General features: G+C 38.9%; 2 protein-coding genes across 5 annotated transcripts in view; both read left to right on the top strand.

The window, feature by feature from the left end:
* Positions 1–1,759, top strand: part of LOC309830183 (C4b-binding protein alpha chain-like) — a 41,851-nt gene extending 40,092 nt beyond the window's left edge. For all 4 annotated transcript variants that reach the window (XM_082666579.1, XM_082666581.1, XM_082666580.1 and 1 more), the window contains 2 exons: positions 620–795; positions 1,344–1,759. In XM_082666579.1, coding sequence (XP_082522705.1) covers positions 620–795; positions 1,344–1,517 — 350 coding nt within the window. In that variant the 3' untranslated portion in view covers positions 1,518–1,759. The remainder of the gene's footprint in view (positions 1–619; positions 796–1,343) is intronic.
* Positions 1,760–22,317: 20,558 nt separating this feature from the next.
* On the top strand, positions 22,318–24,593 carry LOC309822028 (C4b-binding protein alpha chain-like; the record flags this gene model as incomplete). Its single annotated transcript, XM_082653629.1, has 3 exons — positions 22,318–22,462; positions 23,588–23,763; positions 24,355–24,593. Coding segments are annotated over 3 exons (459 nt in total), but the record flags the coding sequence as incomplete, so codon positions are not given.
* Between the last annotated feature and the right edge of the window lie 511 nt (positions 24,594–25,104).

The following is a 25,104-nucleotide window of genomic DNA, read 5'->3' as shown; positions in this document are numbered from 1 at the left end:
GAGGTCACAGGTATTTCCATCAGAGCCAGTGCAGGGCACCACCAGCCCAGGACGTAGGCATGTTGTGAGTGGGGGACTCCTAGTGTGCCAGCTGTGTGGGGACAAGAGGGGACAAGATCGGGTCTGATTGTTACATGCACACAAGTTTAATATCACTTTGTCATCAACAACCGCAGGGATTATTTGCCACCATTGTTTCCATTGCACACGGGAGGATAATAGGCGAGAGGGAAAATCTTGTATTCAGCATCTTATAGGGATCAAGATACGAGAGGTAGTTGATTTGATAGATGAGGATTTAGGGTCACATGCCCTTTTTATATTCTGTCATGCTATTTAAAATTGTTATGTCCTTGGGCAAGTTACTTAACTTTTCTGTATCTCACTTTCTCCTAGATAAAATAGTGAGACTTAAATAAGATAATCACATAAAGTACTAGCCCAAAGTCTAATACATAGCCAATGCTCAATAAATATGTTAATGAAAATTATTTCTGTTCTCAAGATGAAAGAAAAGGTAAAACAATTAGCAGCACTTCAATATAGTTCATTCGTAGTACCGTAGACTCATATCTTTTTCTTAGATCTACAGATTGCTTAAAATTATGTTCCATTTCAGCTTTGTGTCTGAAACCAGAGATAGAACATGGAAGGTTATCTGTGGATAAGGATGGATATGTTGAACCTGAAACTGTCACTGTCCAGTGTGACTCTCGTTATGGTTTGGTTGGTTCCCAAAATATCACTTGTTCAGAAAACAGAACGTGGTACCCGGAGGTGCCCAAGTGTGAGTGGGTAAGTGGCACAATTCAAGGAAGTTTACAATCTATCAAACCCTAAAATGGGTGTGTCTCACTCAAAGGACTGTCCTGCCAGTAAAGGTGACATCTGACTTGTCAAGATTCATTCATGCAAAGGAACTCTCAATTTTGCCTTGAAGCCCTCTGGTCAGAAAGGAGTGGCAAGTTTTCCTGTTCTCACTTGAGAACAGGGAAAACTGAGCCCCTTTGGAGTGGAGGTTCTCAGATACCTGGGAGTACTGACTCCTTAACTTTACTTTTCTAGGGGATATGGTATACTGTTGTCCCATTTCTGAATGGTCAGCAGAAATAGTCTCTGTTCCCACAGAGGCTTTCTGGGAGGCTGTCTCAGAGCAGAGTTATATTCCTCTGAGGAAGAAGATGGTGGGGTCCAAGGTGTTTTCTTGTTTTCCTGCTCATCCACCAGTTCTGGGTGGGTCTTGGTCCTGAATCTGTAGTCCTGCCTTTGTCAGCATGAACTATGCCCCCTAACAATTGGAAGAGAAGCCTTTTAAGCACACTCATCACATATTTCTCCTTTAGGAGTACCCTGAAGGCTGTGAGCAAGTGGTCAAAGGCAAGAAACTCATGCAGTGTCTCCCAGATCCACAGGAGGTGAGATTGGCCCTGGAGGTGTATAAGCTGTACCTGGAGATTCAAACCCTGGAGCTTCAGAAAGATGAGGCAAAGCAAGCCACTCAGGAGGGTTCACTGTAATGTTTCTCATGAAGGGGAGGAAAATGTGCCTTGCTGCCTTAAATCCAATATGGATCACTTCAGTTAATCACCTTTACCATCTCTTTTACACCATCAATTGTGGTAATAATTATCTAGAAAGGGTAATTGGTTAATATTTAGTGCTTTGATACTGTAGAATTATTGATCATTTTCTGATTCATATTTTTGCTTTTCTGGACACAGAGTACACATTTTATCAATTAAACAATTTACATATCCAACAGTATTTTGTCTTCGTGGTCATTAGGACTCTGTGAAATGAGGTCTGTGAAAAAACCCATACATAAAGTTGATATATTTGTTTTACTGTAGGGACTTTGGACATATGAACATGGGTTCACACCAATACATTTCCATGGATTGCCTTTACTCCACAGTTCACATGTACAAGTCACTCAGGTGTTCAGTATTTAGATTAAACATCAACACACCCCAAAAGCCTTGTCCGTTGTCCCCCATTTGAAGCAGTCACGCCCTTTTCTAAACCCCCATGCACTTGACCTCTGCCTCACTAATGCTCCCTTTTGGCTTTTGGCTTGTGAGAAGGAGATTCATGTCGGTGTCTGATCTCCTGATTCCATCCTCAGGAAGAGACTCTGAAAGCCTGATGAGTGGAAGCCCGCCCGGCAGCCACCTTTGTGCTCCCAAGTCCTTGTTCTGATATGGTCCTCATTTTCCTTAATAGAAAGTAAAATGGCTCAAGCAACTACCCCCCACATGAGGAGAAACCCCATATTAATCACATTTATGTCTCGGGGTGTTTGGCGACTTCCTCCAACACTTGCATCCTCTAAAATCTCTCTCTCATTCATATCTCAGTTCCTTTGGTTGTTCTATCTCCTTTATACACAGAACTCTATGGGGGAACAGTGACCTCTTTAGTTTAATTCCCCCAAACATACTCCAATGAGACAAGGGTGTGTAGCAGGCTTTCACTAAACCTTAGATAGGTTTGAATTGCTATAGTAACCTACTTAATATAGAAGGTATCTGTCCATGGTCTTTTTTTTTATTCACTATTTTTTAATTCCAATACTGTATTTCACTCTATGTATAATATGCTCATTCACCTTCATATAGAAATACTGCTAAGTGAGTTACCATAACCATGGTCTTAAAAGCCATTTGTCTGGTCCTTTTACTCAGAATTTCTTTTGGTTGATGTTTATTTTGGGTTTCTCCTGAGACAAGTGGGGATCTACTTTCCTTGGGAGGTTCCCCAGAAAGCACTGTGATTGAGTGGGGTAGTAAGATGGGGGAGTGAGGACAGCCTCAAGAGGTCATTGCTGTTGCAAGCAGAAGCTCAATCATGCTGACTGCCTTCTGGGAGCATGGGGAACACAATTCCGAGTTGTCTTTCTAAGGAGGATGAGCCTGGGTATTTATTCAACAGTACCCTCCTCTCATTGGTAAAGACTTGCTCTGGCAGCACTGACACCCAATCACATCTGACCCCATTGTGGGCCGGTGGGGCCAGCAATAAGACATCAAGGCCGAGACACACGGGTAGCCAATTGCTCTGTGGGGACGCTTGTGGTAATCTCCAGAGCAGGGATGTGGGGAGAACACAGATGATGTCTTCTCCAGTTGCTTTTTCTCTGTGGACATGTTGTTCCAGTCTATGCTTTTTTCCCTACTCAAATCTCTCATTTGCCTTTATTAGACTCCTGCAACAGTTGGATTTTGTAGCCCTTAACACAATTCCCTTCATTTTTTCACAGTGAGCAGTTTAGTTCTTCGTCCTCCATTGGGCTCTTTTCCAATTGTGGTATTTCTTGTTATATGAATTCTAACAAATCAAATATTTGCTCACACTGCCTAAAAAACAGTTAAAATTCACCAATCCCCTGTAACAAATATTATTCCTCCTTTTTTTGGTTTGGGACGTGAGGATGCAGTATGAGCCTCAGGGGTTCTTCAGACACTTTGTGAATAGGATTGCATCATCATCTGCTCTCATTGTCCAAATACCTTGTGTATTATAATTATCTTCACATTCATCACCAAAAATATGATCTAAGAAAGTGGAATATCCTGTTAGGAATGGGAGTGAGTTGAGAAGGCTTAGGAAAGCTTTATTAGAAGAATCTGCAAGAGAGAAACTTGTTCAATTTGGTGCTCATTGAGGGTTTGTGTGAGAGGAAGAAAAGGGACCTGGATATTTTATACCAAAAATTTAAAGTTTAGAACATATGGAAAAATAATTTCCATTGCCTTATGAGGAGGGTGTAGGGCAGATGTATTTATTTAAAAAAAATTTAAATTGCCAGCATAGTCTCATGTTAGCAGGAGCTGGATAATTGTAAGCAAAGGAAACCCAAAGAGATGTCCCTTCTGTTTAAGTCTGTGTCTTCCTGCAATGGTTCTTTCTACTTCCAGCATCAGCAAGGACTGGAGGAGAAGACGCTGGCCAGTCCCTTGCGATTAGATGTGGATAAATATCTGGCAATTGTTTCACTCACTGGCTTTTACTACTTCTCACTCATCTTCTCCCACCAGCAGGAGTGATTATATGCTCCCATCTCCCTCCTTTGCCAACAAACCTCACTCAGAAAAGCCTTCATTCATTAAGTACTGTAATAATTTGAAAACCATGTCTTTGCTTATTTATTTTATTTTGTTATGTGCTGATTGAATTAATTTCCTATTTCATTATAATTTATATCATTTATTATTTATATCACATTATTTCATTTTTTAACTATAGTACATATCTTCTCTACAATTGAATAAAAACGTAATTTCTATTTCATACTATATAGTATCACTGAACACTGCTTGCAATTATACTCACTAATGAGTTCACTGATTATTAGATAAAGATAGTTGATGTTTTTAAATGTATTATATACATAGAAATCCTTGGTAGATTTTTGTAGCTGTGCTTAAGAAGGTTTTACTGATACAGAGAAACTGGTTTGGATATTGGGATAGGTTGGGAGAGAATAATTTTTCTCATTTTCATAAATGAAATTAAGATTTCTACTATCTGATTCTTACTTCCACATCATTTGATTAGTGGATTAGAATTGAATAGCTAAGTATGCTTATGTTTGGGTATTATTTATGTGCTCAGATAAAGAATTCTAGCTCAAGCTTCATTCTTTAGCTGTAAAGCAGAAATAGTTGGGGCTTTTAAATGTCAATCCTTCACGTTTCCTTCCTTGCCATTCTCTGTGAGTATAAAGGAGCAGTACAGAGACTATAATTCACACTGATATGAATTATTTCTCCATTCTTTACTTTATTCTTTTATTTAAATGCCTCTCAAAATATCTAAAATAAATGCGTGTACACATAAACAAATATTGAAACAAAGGTGGGTGTAAACAGTGCAACTCCCTTACATTTTTCTTTTTTCATTTTAAATTTCACACTTAAAGTTTTAATTTTTATATAAAATTATAATTATAACTTTAAATTAAAGTTATAAATTATATAAAATTATACATTATATAAAAATTATAAATTGCAAACCACATTACAAGTGAAACTATTTCTTTCTTGGGGGGGGCCCATCTTTTTTTTTTTTTTTTGCGGTACGCGGGCCTCACACTGTCGTGGCCTCTCCCGTTGCAGAGCACAGGGTCCGGACGCGCAGGCTCAGCGGCCATGGCTCACGGGCCCAGCCGCTCCGCGGCATGTGGGATCTTCCGGGACCGGGGCACAAACCTGTGTCTCCTGCATCGGCAGGAGGACTCTCAGCCACTGCGCCACCAGGGAAGGTCTGACACTATTTCTTGACTTATCAATCTTATTTATCTTTAAAATTAATTTAAAACCTAAGTACATTTAACAAGTTAGTGCACTAACTGGACCCACACAATCCCTTTTCCCTAGTCTCAGAGAAACACTGTCACTTCTTATAACATTTTTTTTTTCCTGGTATTTATCACTATATTTTTACCTAACTTGTTTTTTCTGCTTTTTAATGAATTGTCCATTTGTCTATTGAATACAAACAAAGATTCAATCATCTTCTAATTTAATCATCTGCATTTCTTCCTTCTTCCTGTGTAGTTATTGCACAATTTCAGTTACACGTTGTGACTGAACTAAATCAAGTAGTGTTTTGTGAGCATGTTCCTCTCTTTACAACTTTCTTTTGTTCTGTCCTGTGTTGATAGTGCCCTTTTTAGTGAAGTTGTCTGCTTGCTTGCTTAGTTTTCTATATTTCTATTTCCAATTCCTCCTAAATGCTCCAAGAGATTTTTCAGTCTACCAAGATTGTTCCAATGTTCAGAGACATCAGGTGCTTATCAACTCCCTTCTAGTCCCCATAGACCCTCCTCTCAGAGCCCTCCACTCTCCCACTTGGCCTTAGTTTAGGTTCCACCAGGAGCAGACCCTGAAACAAGAATTAAAGTGTAAGTAGTTTGTTTGGAAGATGCAGGAAACACCAGGAGATGAGTAGGGCAGTGAGACAGGGAAGGAAAGACAGACAATAAAGGTATGTTATCAAGCCAGTTAAGATGACAGGAGCCTAACACCAGGGGAAACTGGTAAAGATGTTGAACTCACACCTCAGGGTAATCACCCAAAGGTGAGGGAGCTGGGGTAGTGATACTAACTTCCATCAGTTGTTAATTGAGAGCTGCTTCTGGGAGGTGTTCCTTACCACCATTTTTCCTGCTAAGCCAAAATCAGAATGGCTTTAAATAGTTCTGGAAAAGCCTAGGCAAAAGGAAGCAGAACTGGCATCTGGAAGTTATCCAGACTGTGCTGAAGTGGTAGGGCCCTAGTGACATGGACAGGACTTGATGGTCTGCTACACACTTCAGCACATGGTGGATGCTCTCACACCTGCAGACTCACTTCTGTTACTTTCTCTGGTTCTTGGATCCATGTTTTCCTCTTCCTTGAATTTTCATTTTACTAAAGCCCATCCTTTGGGAACTGCCCGAGAAATGATGCATAGGAAGTAAAAATTTGGGTCTCGGCATGTTTGAAACTGTCTTCATTTTCACACTTGATTGATAGTTTGGCTGTGTGTAGAGGGCTGGGTTAAAAATAATTTCCCCTCTCATTTTAAAGGGATTTCTCCACTGTCTTATTACTTCCAGTACAGCTATTGAGAAGTCAGAGGACATCCTGACTTCTGACCTGATTTTCTCCCCCCTACTCTGGAAGTTTTAAAGATATACTCGTCACCTGTGACATTCTAAAATATCATGTTGATGCACTTTGCTATATTTTATTTCTTCATTCACTTTGCCGGTTTTTGATGAGTGCTTTCAGACCGTAAACTCATGTTCTTCTGGTCTGAGAGATTTTCTTATGTAATTTCTTCAATAATATTTCTTCACTCTTTTCTCTTACTGAAGTCCAATTAGTCTGATATTGGATCTCCCTGTTGATTGGTTGATTGTCTACTTTTGCTATGTTTTCTGTCTTCATTCTTACCCCAGTCCTTCACACACTTCCTGGGAGATTCCTTTGGCTTTATATTCCAACACTTTTGTTGAATTTTTCAATTTCTTTTAAGAATATTCAATGTTTTCCAAATGATTTCTATCCTTTTCTTTTTCTTAAAAAAAATAATATCCTGTTCTCTCTACCTAGATTCATTCTGGACTCCATGGAGCTATTTGTAATAGCTAGTGTTATTTTGCTCCCTGCAAACCTTTATTAATGATCACTGGTCAGTTCTTTTTGAAGAGTGAGGCCTGAATAATCTCATTTAAAATTCCGTGTATATGAACAAATTTTGCTGACTGTAGGCTTACTTGCAGTCTGATGGGACAGGTGAGGCATTTTTAATTAAATTGTCATAACAGAGACTGCTAATTGTTTTTCTATATTAACCCCCTTTTGATTTTAAGAAGCAGAACCCCTTCCACCATTTAAAATATCAGCAGGACACATTGCCTCTCTTCACTAGAGCCTACCTTGGAGCAACTTTCCAATGGGTGTGACTTCCTGGTTACTTACTTAAAAAAGAAGCTGCTTGACAGAGTTATAGATATAGAAAACAAATAGGTGGTTACTAGAGGGGAGAGGGTGGGGGAAGGAAATAAATAGGTGAGGGAGATTAAGAGGTACAAATTTCCAGTTGCAGAATAAATGAGCCACCTGTACGAAACGTACAGTGTGAGGAATATAGTCAGTAACTATGTAGTGTTTTTGTATAATGACATATTGTACCTATATTTATCATGGTGATCATTTTGAAATGTATAAAAATATTGAATCACTATGTTGTGCAACAGGAAATACCGTAGTGCTGTAGGTCAATTATACTTCAAAAACAAACAAACTGATAGAAAAAGAGATCAGATTGAGGTGGAAGGGGGAATTGGATGAAGGCAGTCAAGAGGTACACACTTCCAGTAATAAGATAAATAAGTGCTAGGGATGTAATGTACCACATGATAAATATAATTAACACTGCTGTATGTTACATATGAAAGTTGTTAAGAGAGTAAATCTTAAGCGTTTTTATCACAAGAAAAAATTTTCTATTTGTTTAATTTTGAATCTATATGAGATGATGGATGTTCACTAAACTTATTGTGATAATCATTTCATGATACATGTAAATCAAATCATTATGCTGTACACCTTAAACTCTCATAGTGCTGTATGTCAATTATACCTCAATAAAACTGGGAAGGGGGTGGGGGTAAGAAGCTGCTTGCTCTCTGATTCCTTTTTCCCCATGGTGAAGGCTGAGGTGCTGACAGAGTGCTGGTGAACCAACTTCCGCCATGCCGAGGAGGGTAGCATCCCGTGGGATGCTGAAGCAACAAGGAGGAAGGGACCTGGTCCTTGGTTAATCATGTGGGCAGAACTGCTGACCGTCCTAAATGTCCTTATGCCTCCTGTTTCATGAAAGACAAATACATTTCTGTCTGATTTGAGCCACTGAGCTTTTGGATGTCCTGTTTCCTGACAAATACAGAGTGGGGAAACCCCCAATATTATTGTTTATTAGTGTCTTCTCTGCTGCTGTCTAGTTTCTCCAGAGAAAGAGCTTCTGGTCTTCTGCTTGCTTATTTACAACTTGAACTTCTACCATGCAAGATGAGAAGATTATTGCTTCTATATTCTCTTTGGATTCTGTTTTCTCCCTCTACCACTCAGCCTATTTCCATCACATTACTTTTGCACTATCAACATTGAGAGAACTTTCATTTTTCCTGAAATAGTTGCTCCCTTTCCTAAAATGCAGAGGATTTACATTTGTCTCTTTGTTTTAATGAAATGTTTTCCCTTCCACTATGATTAGTTCATCTTTGCATTTCCCTCAGAGGTTTGCTCACAGTGATGCTGAATAATTATGTTGTGAGTAAAAAGTGTATACAGTTGTATGAAATGTTAATTTGGTGCTAAAGTTTAGTTCAGTCTAAGAAAGTCAGCTACAAAGCCTCAGCTGCCAAATATTCTCTGACCACAGGAAAATGAATTACACATAAGCGGATTATTTCTATTCTAGGTTTAATAACCTTGGGGAGAAGGAAATTGGTAAACCAGAGGCTCTGCTATGAAAAATTTTAACTAAGGGGAGACTCTATTGATTGTACTGACATTTTGTATTTATGGGAGCCCAAAAAAGGGGCATGTTATTTTCTAAAACTCCTCTGAATCCAGGACTTATTCTTCTTAGTCCTTTTGTCACCAATTTCAGGCAAATAACCGATTTTCTGATACAAATAATGAGCCTATTTGCAGATTTAAAGATATGATGAGTTCTCTTATATTCAAAATATATTTAAATACTCTACATGAATTTATGTAATTAAAAAAATTTATTTCCAAAAACTATTTTTTCTTAGAACCTTTAGATGTCATCTAGCTCAATACCTGATGGAAGCTTGAGTACTGCAAGTTTTAAATTATATCTATTTTTAAGGTATACCAGAATGTACATGTTATCAATCTGGGTCTAATCAGGAGAGAGAAACCACACAATGATTTAAACAGGGGAAGTTAAATATAAAGAATTATTAAATTGTGATAAAATAGAAGCTATAGGCTCTAAGAAAACTCTATATGTTTCCCTAGGGCTGTGGGAAAGTACTCAAGAAAGGACAAACTTCAAAGGAGGGCCTTTTCCAATGCTTGGGTTTAGATCTCATTGGAAAAGGTATAATTGCAACCTACTAGATGCTGGGGAAGTTCAATAAGTTGCCTGGACCAGAGATGGTGTACAGAAACCACGCTTGGGAATGCAGGCAGGGCATAAATGAGCTACAGCTGATGAGTATGCACGTGGGCCTGAAGCTGGCCAGGGGCACTAGAGCATTCTGTGTTAGTGAAGTGACTGCCGATGGTAGCCAGGAGCATAGGTGTGCAGAGTGATAGAGAATCCAGTGACAAGCCTACAAGACAGAGATGGGGTGCAGGCACATGGCAGCTGGTGGCCAGGTGTGCAGGCATGCAGACAGAGTGCCAGTGTGGCGAGAGGCCTGGAATAGCACCGCTGTCAGGAGAACCACAGGAAGGTGGTGGCCAGACCAGTTCAGGGCTGCAAAATTACCATGGGATTCTGCATTCTGGGCACAGGGCTGGGGCAGAGTGCTAGTAGGTATCCTTACACTCACAATGCTAACCCACTGTGAAGCAGCAGGAAACAGCAGGAGCATATCTTCTTCCCACAATGTTCCTCTGGCACCCTCTACTGAGAAAGTTTAGCATCATGCTCACTGCAAAGCGGAAATGTTTAAAGGAATTCTGCTCATGATCACAGTTGTGTGTAATAAATGGTGAATTTGGAGCTAAAGGCAATACATTGATAAATAGCAGAGCATGAATAACTTAAAGTTGCTAAAATAAAAAGGTGAAGTCAAAATCACTCAACGATTGCTTAGAGTTAAATCTATAAAGAAGGAAGTGCTGGAAGAGTAGCAGCAAATTCATTAAAATCTAGGTTTATAATCTAAATTTTGTTTATTTTCCACCAAGGAAAAAATGGGAAATACAATGGTTATGTATTTCCTATTGGTTGATAAAACTAAAAATATTTCTGACAGACGACCTTATTTGCTCTTACTAAAATAGGTGATATTAAAATAGAAAATTAAAATTTATCTCATGAGTTATTTTATAAGAAACTGTGAATAACGTCATGGACAGCACCATCACCAATTTCAAAGCTATTCTTCTAATAGCCAAATATATAGCCTTTTATAAGAACTGAGTTGATCTATTAAAACATAAGTTGAGATTGATGTTTTTGCAAGGAGTTAAGCTACTGTGAGTCTATCCAGACACATAGCTACTAAAGCTCTATTTTGAAGCAAAGATGGACCATGGAATATATAGAGAAATGAATAAATAAGCATCTCTGTTAGACTAGTGATTCTCCAATTTGTTGCATATGAGAATCACTGGGGGCATTTCAGTAATAATTCAGATACTTGAAGACTTACCAGATGTATTTGTAGGGGGTGGGGCCTGAGAGTCTGGATTTTTAACCACCACAGGGCATTTTTGGGAAACTGCCTGAACCAAATATGCAATCTCTCCTTGAGGGCAGCCCATAATCACTCACAGGTTGATAAAGTGGTTCAAAGGCCCACTTCCCTTGACCCAATCTTGGACATCTTCAAAGGGCCATCCAGATTTCCAGTGCCCTGGAGATCTGCTGAAACTGTTTTTTTTACATCTTTATTGGAGTATAATTGCTTTACAATGGTGTGTTAGTTTCTACTTTATAACAAATTGAATCAGTTATACATATACATATGTTCCCATATCTCTTCCTTCTTGCGTCTCCCTCTCTCCTACCCTCCCTATCCCACCCCTCCAGGGGGTCACAAAGCACTGAGCTGATCTCCCTGTGCTATGCGGCTGCTTCCCACTAGCTATCTACCTTACGTTTGGTAGTATATATATGTCCATGCCTCTCTCCCGCTTTGTCACAGCTTACCCTTCCCCCTCCCTGGGTCCTCAAGTCCATTCTCTAGTAGGTCTCTGTCTTTATTCCTGTCTTACCCCTAGGTTCTTCATGACATTTCTTTTTTCTTAAATTCCATATATACGTGTTAGCATACGGTATTTGTCTTTCTCTTTCTGACTTACTTCACTCTGTATGACAGACTCTAGGTCTATCCACCTCATTACAAATAGCTCAATTTCGTTTCTTTTTATGGCTGAGTAATATTCCGTTGCATATATGTGTCACATCTTCATCCATTCATCCGATGATGGACACTTAGGTTGTTTCCATCTCCGGGCTATTGTAAATAGAGCTGCAATGAACATTTTGGTACATGACTCTTTTTGAATTTTGGTTTTCTCAGGGTATATGCCCAGTAGTGGGATTGCTGGGTCATATGGTAGCTCTGTTTGTAGTTTTTTAAGGAACCTCCATACTTTCCTCCATAGTGGCTCTACCAATTCACATGCCCACCAGTAGTGCAAGAGTGTTCCCTTTTCTCCACACCCTCTCCAGCATTTATTGTTTGTAGATTTTTTGATGATGGCCATTCTGACTGGTGTGAGATGATATCTCATTGTAGTTTTGATTTGCATTTCTCTAATGATTAAGGATGTTGAGTATTCTTTCATGTGTTTGTTGGCAGTCTGTATATTTTCTTTGGAGAAATGTCTATTTAGGTCTTCTGCCTATTTTTGGATTGGGTTGTTTGCTTTTTGTTATTGAGCTGCATGAGCTGCTTATAAATTTTGGAGATTAATCCTTTGTCAGTTGCTTCGTTTGCAAATATTTTCTCCCATTATTAGGGTTGTCTTTTGGTCTTGTTCATGGTTTCCTTTGCTGTGCAAAAGCTTTGAAGTTTCATTAGGTCCCATTTGTTTATTTTCATTTTTATTTCCATTTCTCTAGGAGGTGGGTCAAAAAGGATCTTGCTGTGATTTATGTCAGAGAGTGTTCTGCCTATGTTTTCCTCTAAGAGTTTTATAGTGTCTGGCCTTACATTTAGGTTTAATCCATTTTGAGTTTATTTTCGTGTATGATGTTAGGGAGTGTTCTAATTTCATTCTTTTACATGTAGCTGTCCAGTTTTCCCAGCACCACTTATTGAAGTGGCTGTCTTTTCTCCATTGTATATTCTTGCCTCCTTTATCAAAGATAAGGTGACCGTATGTGCGTGGGTTTATCTCTGGGCTTTCTATCCTTTTCCATTGATCTATATTTCTGTTTTAGTACCAGTACCATACTGTCTTGATTACTGTAGCTTTGTAGTTTAGTCTGAAGTCCGGGAACCTGATTACTCCAGCTCCGTTTTTCTTTCTCAAGATTGCTTTGGCTATTCAGGGTCTTTTGTGTTTCCATACAAATTGTGAAATTTTTTTTTCTAGTTCTGTGAAAAATGCCATTGGTAGTTTGATAGGGATTGCATTGAACCTGTAGATTGCTTTGGGTAGTATAGTCATTTTCACAAAGTTGATTCTTCCAATCCAAGAACATGATATATCTCTCCATCTGTTTGTATCATCTTTAATTCCTTTCATCAGTGTCTTATAGTTTTCTGCATATAGGTCTTTTGTCTCCTTAGGTAGGTTTATTCCTAGGTATTTTATTCTTTTTGTTGCAATGGTAAATAGGAGTGTTTCCTTAATTTCTCTTTCAGATTTTTCATCATTAGTGTATAGGAATGCCAGAGATTTCTGTGCATTAATTCTGTATCCTGCTATGTTACCAAATTCATTGATTAGCTCCAGCAGTTTTCTGGTAGTATCTTTTGGATTCTCTATGTATAGTATCATTTCATCTGCAAACAGTAACTGTTTTACTTCTTTTCTGATTTGGATTCCTTTTATTTCTTTTTCATCTCTGATTGCTGTGGCTAAAACTTCCAAAATTATGTTGACTAATGGTGGTGAGAGTGGGCTACCTTGTCTTGTTCCTGATCTTAGTGGAAATGGTTTCAGTTTTTCACTATTGAGAACGATGTTGGCTGTGGGTTTGTCATATATGGCCTTTATTATGTTGACATAACTTCCGTCTATGCCTACTTTCTGGAGAGTTTTTATCATAAATCGGTGTTGAAATTTGTTGAAAGCTTTTTCTGCATCTACTGAGATGATCAAATGGTTTTTCTTCTTCAGTTTGTTAATATGGTGTATCACATTGATTGATTTGTGTATATTGACGAATCCTTGCATTCCTGGGATAAACTCCACTTGATCATGGTGTATGATCCTTTTAATGTGCTGTTGGATTCTCTTTGCTAGTATTTGGTTGAGGAGTTTTGCATCTACGTTCATTAGTGATATTGGCCTGTAGTTTTTTCTTGTGACATCTTTGTCTGGTTTTTTTATCAGGGTGATGGTGGCCTCATAGAATGAGTTTGGGAGTGTTCCTCCCTCTGTTATATTATGGAAGAATTGGAGAAGGATAGACGTTAGCTCTTCTCTAAATGTTTGATAGAAGTTGCCTGTGAAGACATCTGGTCCTGGGCTTTTGTTTGTTGGAAGATTTTAAATCACAGTTTCAATTTCAGTGCTTGTGATTGTCTGTTTATATTTTCTCTTTCTTCCTCATTCAGTCTCAGAAGGTTGTACTTTTCTAAGAATTTGTCCATTTCCTCCAGGTTGTCCATTTTATTGCCATATAGTTACTTGTAGTAATCTCTCATGATACTTTGTATTTCTGTGGTGCCAGTTACTTCTCCTTTTTCATTTCTAATTCTGTTGATTTGAATCTTCTCTCTTTTTTTTTCTTGATGAGTCTGGTAATGGTTTATCAATTTTATTTATCCTCTCAAAGAAGCAGCTTTTAGTTTTATTTATCTTTGCTATCATTTCCTTCATTTCTTTTTCATTTATTTCTGATCTGATGTTTATGATTTCTTTTTTTTTTTTTTTTTTTTTTTGCGGTACGCGGGCCTCTCACTGTTGTGGCCTCTCCCGTTGCGGAGCACAGGCTCCGGATGCACAGACTCAGCGGCCATGGCTCACAGGCCCAGCTGCTCCGTGGCATGTGGAATCTTCCCAGACCAGGGCACGAACCCGTGTCCCCTGCATCGGCAGGCAGACTCTCAACCACTGCGCCACCAGGGAAGCTCCAAACTGTATGTTTTTATTCTTTTTTCTTTCCTTATTGCACTAGCTAGGTCCTCCAATATTTTGCTGAAGAGGACTGATGAGAGTCAATATCCTTGCCTCCACTTCTAATCTTAAGGGAAAAGCATTCAGTGTTTTAGCAGTAAATGATAATATTTATAGTTTTTTTTTAAAACATAGGTTTCCTTACCTTGATAGCTTTCATTCCAAAGATCAGAGTACTAATGTGAGGGTCCTATGAACTGCTATACACTTGAGGACCACAGAAATGACCACCAGGTGGGTCCAAAAACTCAATAGATAACTGTGAGATTGACATGAACTAGGAATCCTTTATTGCCTGGCCCCTGTAGCATCTATTTTAATGGGGTCATGGTGACACTTTATGTTCCCAGGTACCAGAGATAGTTCAGATACAACAAGTCTCTAAAGATTCTAGTGCACAATGACTTAAGTAAATTATTGAAGATTCCTTTGGGGTAAGGACTGGAGAAGTATACAATATATATACTTGTCATGGTGTTGCACAGTCCTTCCTCATAGGAATCTGTCCTCAATTTCAGTCTGAGAACTGGTGAGAAAATTACCAAGCGGGGAGAGTGGAAAGTAACTGAGTAAAAGATCATGACATTCAATGGAAGTAGCTGACCTTGGTCTTTGTATCATTCATTTTTGACCTCTTTTAATTATATTTCAAGAAATTCCCATGTTGGCTGATCCTTACCCTAAGGAACATCATATCTATTAACCCTCTTCACAGATTCTACAGGTCAGGATATCCTCTTCCCTTGGCTGCATTCCAACCTTACTGCCCTACATGCCTCACTCTTAAGGAGACTCTCATTTTCAGGGTCAGCGTTTCCACAACCTGAGAATAAGTTCTTATTTAATTTTGCATCCTAGGCACATCTCTTGCATCTCCCTGGTTCTAGCCCTCCAGTATTTTTCACCTAACCTGCTTTTGAAGGTTAAGTTCTTCCACTTAGCCCTGCTATCCTGGGATTCTATATTCCCCAGTGCTGCTAAACAACCACAGCATCTCCTACCATAAGATGCAGCCTTCAGAGAGCCAGCCACAACTAAGTTACTGTATAATTTTGGTCCTTGTCACTAGTACATTGCTTATTGTCCTCAGGGCTCCCATGAAGAAGATAGCAGGTTGGTCTTCTGGTTTTATAAATTAGATCATTCTAACACGTCTACTTCTCTGAGCCTTTGATCACTTCCTACTTAGCCTGCCATGGCTGTTCTGACATCTCTACACATTTAATATTGACTATCACTTTTACTAACCTTCCCAAATCATCCAGAAACATGTAAGAACTGACACTCAGGGCACTTGCCAGGGTGTTAAATCTTGTGTTAAGGGAGAATATCCCCTATCCTGACAAACTCTCCCTTATCCTGCTTTGGGATCCCCTCCTAGACATGCTCTCCTATCTCCAAACTCATGCTAACTAGGTCCCATAGATCCTGCATATGATTTCTCTCTTCCCTCAGCAGGCGTGGCATGCCTTTAGTCAGTTCATGCTGAGATTTGATTCCAGCTATTGGTCTGATGCCTGGAGGGGAGGTGGGGGGTAAATCTTGAGAAGGGCAATTATGGCCTTATAAGATATCTGTCACATTTGATTCCTCTGCATAGTCTTCAAGCAACAGGGGCACTATCTTATAACAAGGGATACTGGACCAATTATATAGGCTTTTTTGGTTTAGGGGAATCTGGCGTTCATGGTTCTGTAGTGCAACTACCCAGATATCCTCATTGAAAATCTAAAGGCACCATTCCTTCCAAAAGGGTCCTGAGTCTGAGTAGGAAGCTTGCCAGGGCTAAGAATTCACCTTTTATTGAAGTTCTAGTATTCCTTTATGATTATACCCTGAACCTGGTCCTTAGCATGATTAGCCTCCCAGCTACCTGAGATAACGGTTTCTTTAAATAGTAACTAGTAGCTTTCACACTTGGATTTGAATTGTGATTGATTGTGTTGAGCTCTCACTTTCAGGCCTGTATCAATGGTACTCAACTGTCCCTTGCAAAATCCTAATAATTGCTATTTTTATTACACTTCTCAAATGTCAGAGATATTGCACAGCCAATGCATCTCCTTCCATCTACATGCCATGAGAGTTTACCAGGTAAAAATGTTTTTTGTTGCAAGGATACAGCAAGCCAGGACTATCAATATTTCATGAATCACCAGAGATGGAGTCTTGATGGTCAGTTGGCTGAAGAATGATCCAATTCTAGAATCCCATTCTTAGAGTTTGCTTCCTAGATGCATTAGTGGTACAAACTGTCTTCAGTCAGCTTCTTCAGAAGGCATTCAGATGCATGTGAATTTTTGATGCTGTGATCTTCAGCAAAAACAAAAAGAAAAAACAACTCTAGGGGAATAAAGCAGCAGGATACGGAGAGAAAGGAGCTGATCAAGGACTGTTCTCAGGTTAAGTGGAGAATCACCTGATCCATGGTGGCTCTAGAGAGTAGATTGCACCACAGCTTTGTCCAGCCTTGAGGCAAGGAGTCATAGCTTTTGTATTCCAATATCAGTCGGCATTCCTTGCTCCTGGGGGACAGGGTATAACTTCCTAGATACATCAGGATGGGGTGTTTCTTGCCATTCCAGCACATTCTCTGGAGGAGGTCACAGGTCCAAGCCATTAACTGCAGCACCAGCAGCAACTGGAGGGTAAGACTACTATTGAGTAAAGGCCAACAATGCTGATTTACTCCCAAATGGTTGGTTCAGTGTTCTGAAGGAAAACCATTATTGGCCAGTAAGTGGAAATTATTTTGGTATAAAGAAAAAATCTTGAATTTATAAGCAGTCTTGGGTTCAGAATTTGGCTTAGCTGCTCATTATCTGAAATGTTTGGGGGGCAGTTTACTTAATCTATTTGAACCTGTTTCCTCATCTATGCAAAGAGGAAGGTAAGAACCAGGTCACAGGTTTTTCTGAGGATCAGTTATGATAACTTAGGTAAAGTTCTGGTATATGACGTGCTTAAAGATTAAAAGCAGCTCAGCAAAACTTTCTGGTTAATCATTAAATTGCTTTATTGTGGCTCCTCTTTCTAAAGGCAGCAGCCATTTAGTAGGTTTCCTATTTTTTTCTTTCTATCTAGGAAGTTGAAATTTAATTTTGTTTTCTTTAGTATGCCAAAGGTGTTCACTCAGCTATATTTGGTAATGCTTCTCATTTATTTTTGAGAAGTAGGCATTTTGGCTATTATTGATATGTAGAGTCACTCCAGGTCAGCTGAGTAGTGAAGCTCATTAGGACAGTTCCCAGAACTTAGTCTTCTCTTTTGTTTAGCCAACTATCTTCATCTCCTCTAGGAACAGTAATCCACAGTTGGTGGGCAAAGTATAGAATCCACGTTAGTAGTTTCTTCTGGCCCACTAAAGGAGACAAAATTTAGGAAATGATCTGGATGAATAGACAGGCAGTCCCAGATGGTTAGGAGAAATCTTAGTCTTGGGGGTTAATAATCCATGAAAAATAACACATGTGCCTTCCATCCACTTGTCTTTTTGTGCTTAGAGACAAAATTTGGGGCTTCACTCAGATCCAGCATCATTCAGATATTCTGAGAGTCATAATAAATCTTCCTTTCTTCTTAACTCATCATCCTCAACAATTTAACTTTCTGTGCATGCTTTTTCTGTGCTACAAACACAGGCTAAAATAGTTTCTACACTAGAATATCTTCCTAGAGTGAATTATTTGCTTTTTTATGTGCATTAGAAGACCCAGGAAATAGGGAAAAGAAGTTCCTACTGAAGTATTGTGAGAATAATTATTGTCTGGGCAAGATCTTTAGTATTTTCACACTGAGAGACATTTTACTCTGTTCTGGCTAGACTGTTGGGCTATCTAGGGAGAAACACAATTTTCTAGACTTTTAAAAAACCTATTTATCTGTGAGCAATTCATACCCCTGATTAACGAAACCACTCCCTGGACAGGGACTGCTTCTCAGACATCTTATCTTCCCTCATGCTATGGCTTCTACCTCCTGAGGAGACAACTGTGCATCAGACACTGTGCATCATGAGCTGAAGTCCTTGCACCATGTGTTCTTGTTTACTCAGAGAACATCATGTATATAAATCCAGAAAGGATTCATCATGTTCTGTATCTGAACTGCAAGAAAGTCTTGGGGTTACAATAGTAAATACATACAGAATTCCTGAGGCCTCCAGATGCTTCTGCCCAAGAAGGAGGCTTCTGAGCTTGTCCCTGTCAGAGCTATGCCAAGCACCTGGCCTTCTAGTCACTCCCCCAATCCCTCCCCTTTACTGACACATAGCTGGGCTTTGTCAAGGCTGCTTTTCTTTGCTTAGGCACCATCTCAACTGTTGCTTACTTTTCCTCATCTTGATCCAAGGTGTCTGAGAACAGCTGAGTGCCACTGTGGCCCCTCTGAGACTGTGCCATGGCCACCAATTTGTCTTGCATTTTCCCAGCACTGCATTTTTTTGGGGTCTTGGTGCTATTGCTGTGCCCTTCCTGCTTGTGTGGTGAGTACAGAGGTTATGGGAAAAGGGGGTATTTTCTCTAACATATGTAGAAAAATACCCAATTAAGAATTAATCAAATACAGTGAAATGCAGGGAGATCAGCTCGGTGCTTTGTGACCACCTAGAGGGATGGGATAGGGAGGGTGGGAGGGAGACGCAAGAGGGAGGAGATATGGGGATTATGTATATGTATAGCTGATTCACTTTGTTATAAAGCAGAAACTAACTCACCATTGTAAAGCAATTATACTCCAATAAAGATGTAAAAAAACAAAAAGAAAAACAAAACAAATTCAGTGAAATGATGGTATATCATAATCTTTTTGAGAGAGTGCAATGAACTATATTAATAAGAAATAAAATTTAAGTATAAAAGAAGTTGTTCCAATTCAGATAGAGGATTTTATAGTGTCTAGAATAACAAAGTGTTGAAATGCAAAAATTCTTGTGAGGCTGCTTTAGCAAGGAATAATCTTTAATTTTTAAATCAATTTCTTGAATTTAAATGCTCTAAAATGCTTAATACAGATTACTTTCCAAATAGGTTAATTATACCATCTACAATCTTACTTATTGCTTAATTTTTAAAAATTCCATCCATAAACAAAAATATTTTCTGTTATTACAAATACAGAGTAAATTTTCTAGAGTAAAAATATAGAGTACTTCATGAATTCTAAACCATTATATAAAAGTAAGGCATGGTTATTGAAATGTAAGAAAATCTTTAGCAATGAATGAGAAGCCAAAGCATTTGAGAGAACTTACCAGAACTGAAGACCTGTCACTATGAAAATTAATTTATTTTTACAGAATTTAGATGGAAATGTCCTCTAAGCAAAGTGATGTTTTACTCTTTTGTTAGCTAACATTTTATCTAGGAGAATTAATTTTCATAATAAATTTAAAATATTTATGAATTTGTTCCCTGAAACAGCTGTCGTGGCATAAAAATGGGAGATTTGGGATAGCTTAGAGGGAATATTCTGAGCTGAAAATAATGGCTGAATGCTCTTATGCGAGCTAGCTTACTGATTTAGAAATGTGGAAGCCATGTTTTCTTCCTCACTGAGACTGGTAAGGGGGAAAGCATGGGTTAATTAAGGAATATCTATATTTGAAAGATGATTTTTCATATCAGATGCATGAACATTATTGAGGGACAGTATTAATTTAGGTTATAGTATCAGTACAGGATAAAGAACTTTATGCTTGGGGGTTTTCCGTCCTCCAACTTCATCTCTAAGTTCCCCTCTTCTAGAGACTGAGGTAGTAGAGGAAAGCCTTATCAAATTTGTCAACAAGTCTTTCAATTATTTTTTCATGTTTCTGTTTCCCTTTTCCTTTCTCTTCTGTTCCCTCAAATCTTCCCATTACCCATGACCCTGACTCTCTGAAATGGCATTAATGTCTGCCAACTCTGATGTAAATCTCCCTTTCTGATTTGCCTCCCCTCTCTCACAGTAATGACCTTCTGAGGCCAGAGACTTCGCCATTGCCTCAATATCCATCTGCCTCTCACATCTTGTCAACTACTTACCTTCTATCCGTCCTTCAAGGTATCTCCAACTTATTCCTGGATGCCTTCCCTGGATACTCTGGTGCCCAGTTCTGTCACCACCTTCTCCTACAGAACTAATTTCCTGTTCTAATCCTCTGGCACAAGTGTGACTAGTGTTGTGGTAGAACTATTTGTATGGTTAAATCTTATGTTTTAAAGTACACTGCAAGAAAAGCCCAGTACAGAACTGCATATATGTGCTTACTTAGAAAAACTAAGAGCCATTTTTATATTTTTATGGAGGTGCTTAATCTGAGGTTTAAGAAAGGCTGTATGGAAGCTGTTGATTTATACACAGATGAATTTATTTTCCTCACAACTAAAACAGAACTTACTTGGAGTTACCGTTACTATGCTTTCTGAACCCTCCAGAGTTGAAGTTTTGGGAGGAGCACAGGTAAGGGAAACAAGAACCTGAGCTGGCTCTTGGCCTCATGGGTATTTAAAGCTTATTCTCTCTTGTGAGTTTTTTTCTTTTTTTTTAATTGGTCCTTCATCATCACTGAGGATCTTCTAAGTGCAATTTGCAGTTCAGAGTCTGGCTGATCCAGGGATCCACCTCTGATTCTGGTTGTTCATTTCCTATTTCCTATCTCCTAGGTATCATCTGGTGACTTCTAGAGTTATTTTGTTTTTACAGAGGGCTTCCTCCCACCTCAGGAGACCCTTTTGGACTGGCCTGAGGACAATTCCACCATGACTGTCTTTCTCATGCAGCCCATTTCTAATCTACTTGAAGTGCTAACTCAGCCTTGCTTCTGATAATGTCAGGAGTCCAGGCCAACCTCAAAGCAGCAGAGATCTGTTCTTCAGTCTCACCTTAGAGCCTTAGAGTGCCTGTCACTAGACGGCCCATCCTTTGCCTTTTAGATTTCTCAGACAGGAGCTGGACACTAGTTCGCTGTGACTAATGTCCCCCCAGCCTGAAAGGAGCCACATTAGGTTTTCTCAGTGATCTCCTGAGGGTCCTTCTCTCAATGTGAAGCATAAATTCTCTCACACATTAGCCTCACCTGGGACTACAGGTGGTGTTCACAGGATATCGAAAGCTTTATAGAAATACTTCCCCAACTATTATTCTTAAAATAATTTAAATTTCTGACCTGTCTTAAATTCCTGACATTGTCTTTAAGTGAGGGAGGTAAGAGTTTTCTAACTGGTTTCTGAGCTACTTGCTTAATCAAATATGGAGCATTGCTAGACTTTGCAAGTCACAGGAGAGTATTGTTCTTCAGCCCAGACTTTCATTTTATGGCCTTTAAGCATCCACTGATGCCGTAGAAAGTGAAAGTCCAATGATCAGTACCGAGAGCAGAATTCCAGAATGTGACAGTGGACTTTGTACTAACACAAACCTGAGTTGAATCCTCAATTTGATTCATGTTACTGGTATTTACTAGCTGTGACCTTGTACGGTTGTGTTTCCTTTTCTCTAATGCGGGTCTGATGCTCATACGGCATCAGAGAGTTAGCATGAGGATTAAATGGTATAACATATATAGATGATTAACACAGTGTCTAGCAAGTGGTTAAGAACTCAATAAATCATTCCTAGTGATTTTAAGTAAATGAAACATACCTCAGCAGTATAATTTAATGACTTTGTTCTATAAAATGGGAAGAGTCCATCACTCTGAATAGTTAATTAAACTCTAGCTCATTCTCTTCGACCCTTCTCTTTTGCCATTCAAGACTGCGACATGTTTCCTAGCATTGCCCATGGATCCTATGAAGATGTGAGTCCAATTTTTTCCTTTACTACTGTGGTGCAGTATAAATGTGATGAAGGATATATTCTGGTTGGAGAAGAAAAAATCACCTGCAGAAATTCACATTGGTCATCTCTAGCTCCTCAGTGTAAAGGTAACTCCACTTTACTGATGGCCCTTGCTAAGATGGTAGGACTACCATGCAAGTTCTGACAGTATGGTTTCTCCCCAGCGAGAGGCAGCACTTAGAAATTTGTATGTATGTATGTATGTATGTATGTATTTATTTATTCATTTCCTGTATTTAATACTTGGATGTGGTACTGTGCTGTTTAAAAAATATGTGCGGTATTAAAAAATATTTGTCTCAAAAATATTCTTCTATGTTATCTTCCAGAGCTTTGTGCTTTACCTTTCACATTGATATCCCCAGCCCACTTGGAATTCCTACGGGTTTATAGTGTAAAGTAGCGGTCAAAATTTGTTTTTCTCCAATGAGTAGTCAATGAACCCAGCACCACATTAAATGGATCGTAGTTTTCACACTGCTCTACAGTACTACCTTTATCAATATTCAAGAGTTAGAGATAATAATTTTTAATTTAAGAGAATAGTGAGGATTCAGCAAAATTTTAGTGAATTCCTGTGAAAGTTAGAATGAGGACTCATGGAAAAATCCCAAACGTCCTTGAAGTATCTGGTATCTCCATTAGTACCTGGTGCATGTCATCACCTCCTCATAGAAAAGCTGACTTGATATGAGACCAAGATTAGGTGTGCATTTTTTTTTTTCTTACCACACGGCTAACAGCAACTCAAGTGTCTAATTTCCCACCATTGTCTCCATTTAATACAGGAAGATACTAAGAGCATAAGAATAGAAATTACATACTTAAGATGCTGAAAAGAGTCAGGTTTTGACATACAGTAGTTTTTAAAACTCAGATTTTAGACCACAATACCTAGGTTTATATCATAATCATGTCACCTAAAAGCTACGCAACCATAGACAAGTCACATAAATTGTCTTTACCTAATTTTTCTCTCCAGCAAAGTGTAGATAATAATAGTGTTTTATGTTGGTGATAGCTATACATTAACATTAATATTGTTGTTATTAATTTTATTGTTATAATAATACAATAAACGTAGTTAAAGAACAACTCTCAGACTGCAGGCAAAATTTACTATCAGTGTTTCTCACCCCCCAGTATTCTTTCCTATTGTAAAATCTTATTCTGAGAATCACAAAATGATCAAAATCGTGTTTGCATTACAGCTCTATGTCTGAAACCAGAGATAAAAGATGGAACTTTGTCTCTGGACAAGTATAAGTATGTTGAGTCTGAAACTGTCACTGTCCAGTGTGACTCTGGCTATAGTGTGGTCGGCTCTCCGAGTATCATCTGCTCAGAGAACAGAACCTGGTACCCAGAAGTGCCCAAGTGTGAGTGGGTAAGTGGCAGACACTTCGGGGTATTCTATCACATTGTAAAAATTGTAACCTGCTCCAGAGCACTGTTCCAGCCAACACTGATGAGATCTGACTTTTATTGGGACTCATTTCTGAGTTGTTTAAATCAATTTCAGAATCAGCACTTTTACTCTCAAAGCACATGTTGAGCTCTTAAAGCAAGTTCTAATTCTCTTATTTTATAGCAAGAAAGACCAAGCCCCTAGATAGGAAGGTTCCATAGATATAGGCAACCTGGCTCCCAGCTCTACATTTTCTATTACAGTAAGTGCTATGCTTTTGCATAGACATCAGATCCATCCCTTCAGCTGACCCTGAAGAAGTTCCCCGGGTATCTTCTGCAGTGCTGTTCCTTCTCTGCTTAGTTTCATTGCTGCCTTAGAGCAATGCTGGTCTCGATCTTAGGGCAAATACTCTGCTGAGATGCACAAAGTATCTTCTGATTTCTTGCATCAGTCCTAAGGAGGGTCTTGATACTCCAATTTTATTGTCATCAATAGGCATCCTGAAGTAATCTTATACCTTCACAGTTTGGAGAGAAGCCTCTCAAACCATCCTTTTATCTCTTTTAGGAAGTTCTCTCGGGCTGTGAACAAGTACTCGCAGGCAGGAAACTCATGCAGTGTCTCCCAAATCCAGAGGATGTAAAAATGGCCCTGGAGGTGTATAAACTGTCTCTGGAGATTGAAAGATTGGAGCTACAGACTTGAAGTGGAGCACCAGTTAAAAATCAGTACATCTATTTCCCCTCTCTTCCCCTTAAAAACAGAGAATTAGGTACATTTCCCCTATTAGCAACTCTACTGGTCCTTAAGTGCTATTATTTACTGAAAAAATACCTGTGTTAGAAGAATCTTTGAAATTTTTGACGCCACTGCTAATGTGGAACTATTGGTGGTTTATATCCTATCTCATTTTAAGCTTCTGCTTCCTTAGGTTTGGTGGAATGGCAAAAATAAATAATCACCTTTCAAAAATGCAGTGTCTTTGTTTTCACTTTGCTTCCCTTGGAATGAGAAATTAGGGCCCTATATCAATCACTTCCTGATGCTTCTCAAATTAATGCCTCTTTTCTATTTTCATACTGGAGCCTTGTCTGAGATGTATTTACACTACATCTTCACTTCCTACTCACCCTTCAGTGCCCAGGTCAAATATTACGTCTTCCTCCGTCTTTTCCTTTCTCTTTCTATTGATTACCAATATTTTCTCTGGAACAACTTCTCAGTTCCTCTTTATATTTAAGGTATATTTGGTTTTGCTTGACATACACTCCATCCAATAATAACCAGCTTGGATGCCTTTGAAAGCCTGTGTGAAAC

Source organism: Grampus griseus, assembly GCF_964374135.1.
Source record: "Grampus griseus genome assembly, chromosome: 1".
Taxonomy (NCBI): domain Eukaryota; kingdom Metazoa; phylum Chordata; class Mammalia; order Artiodactyla; family Delphinidae; genus Grampus; species Grampus griseus.
Note: the sequence above shows the minus strand (reverse complement) of the source record. Positions and strands in the feature narration are given on the sequence as shown.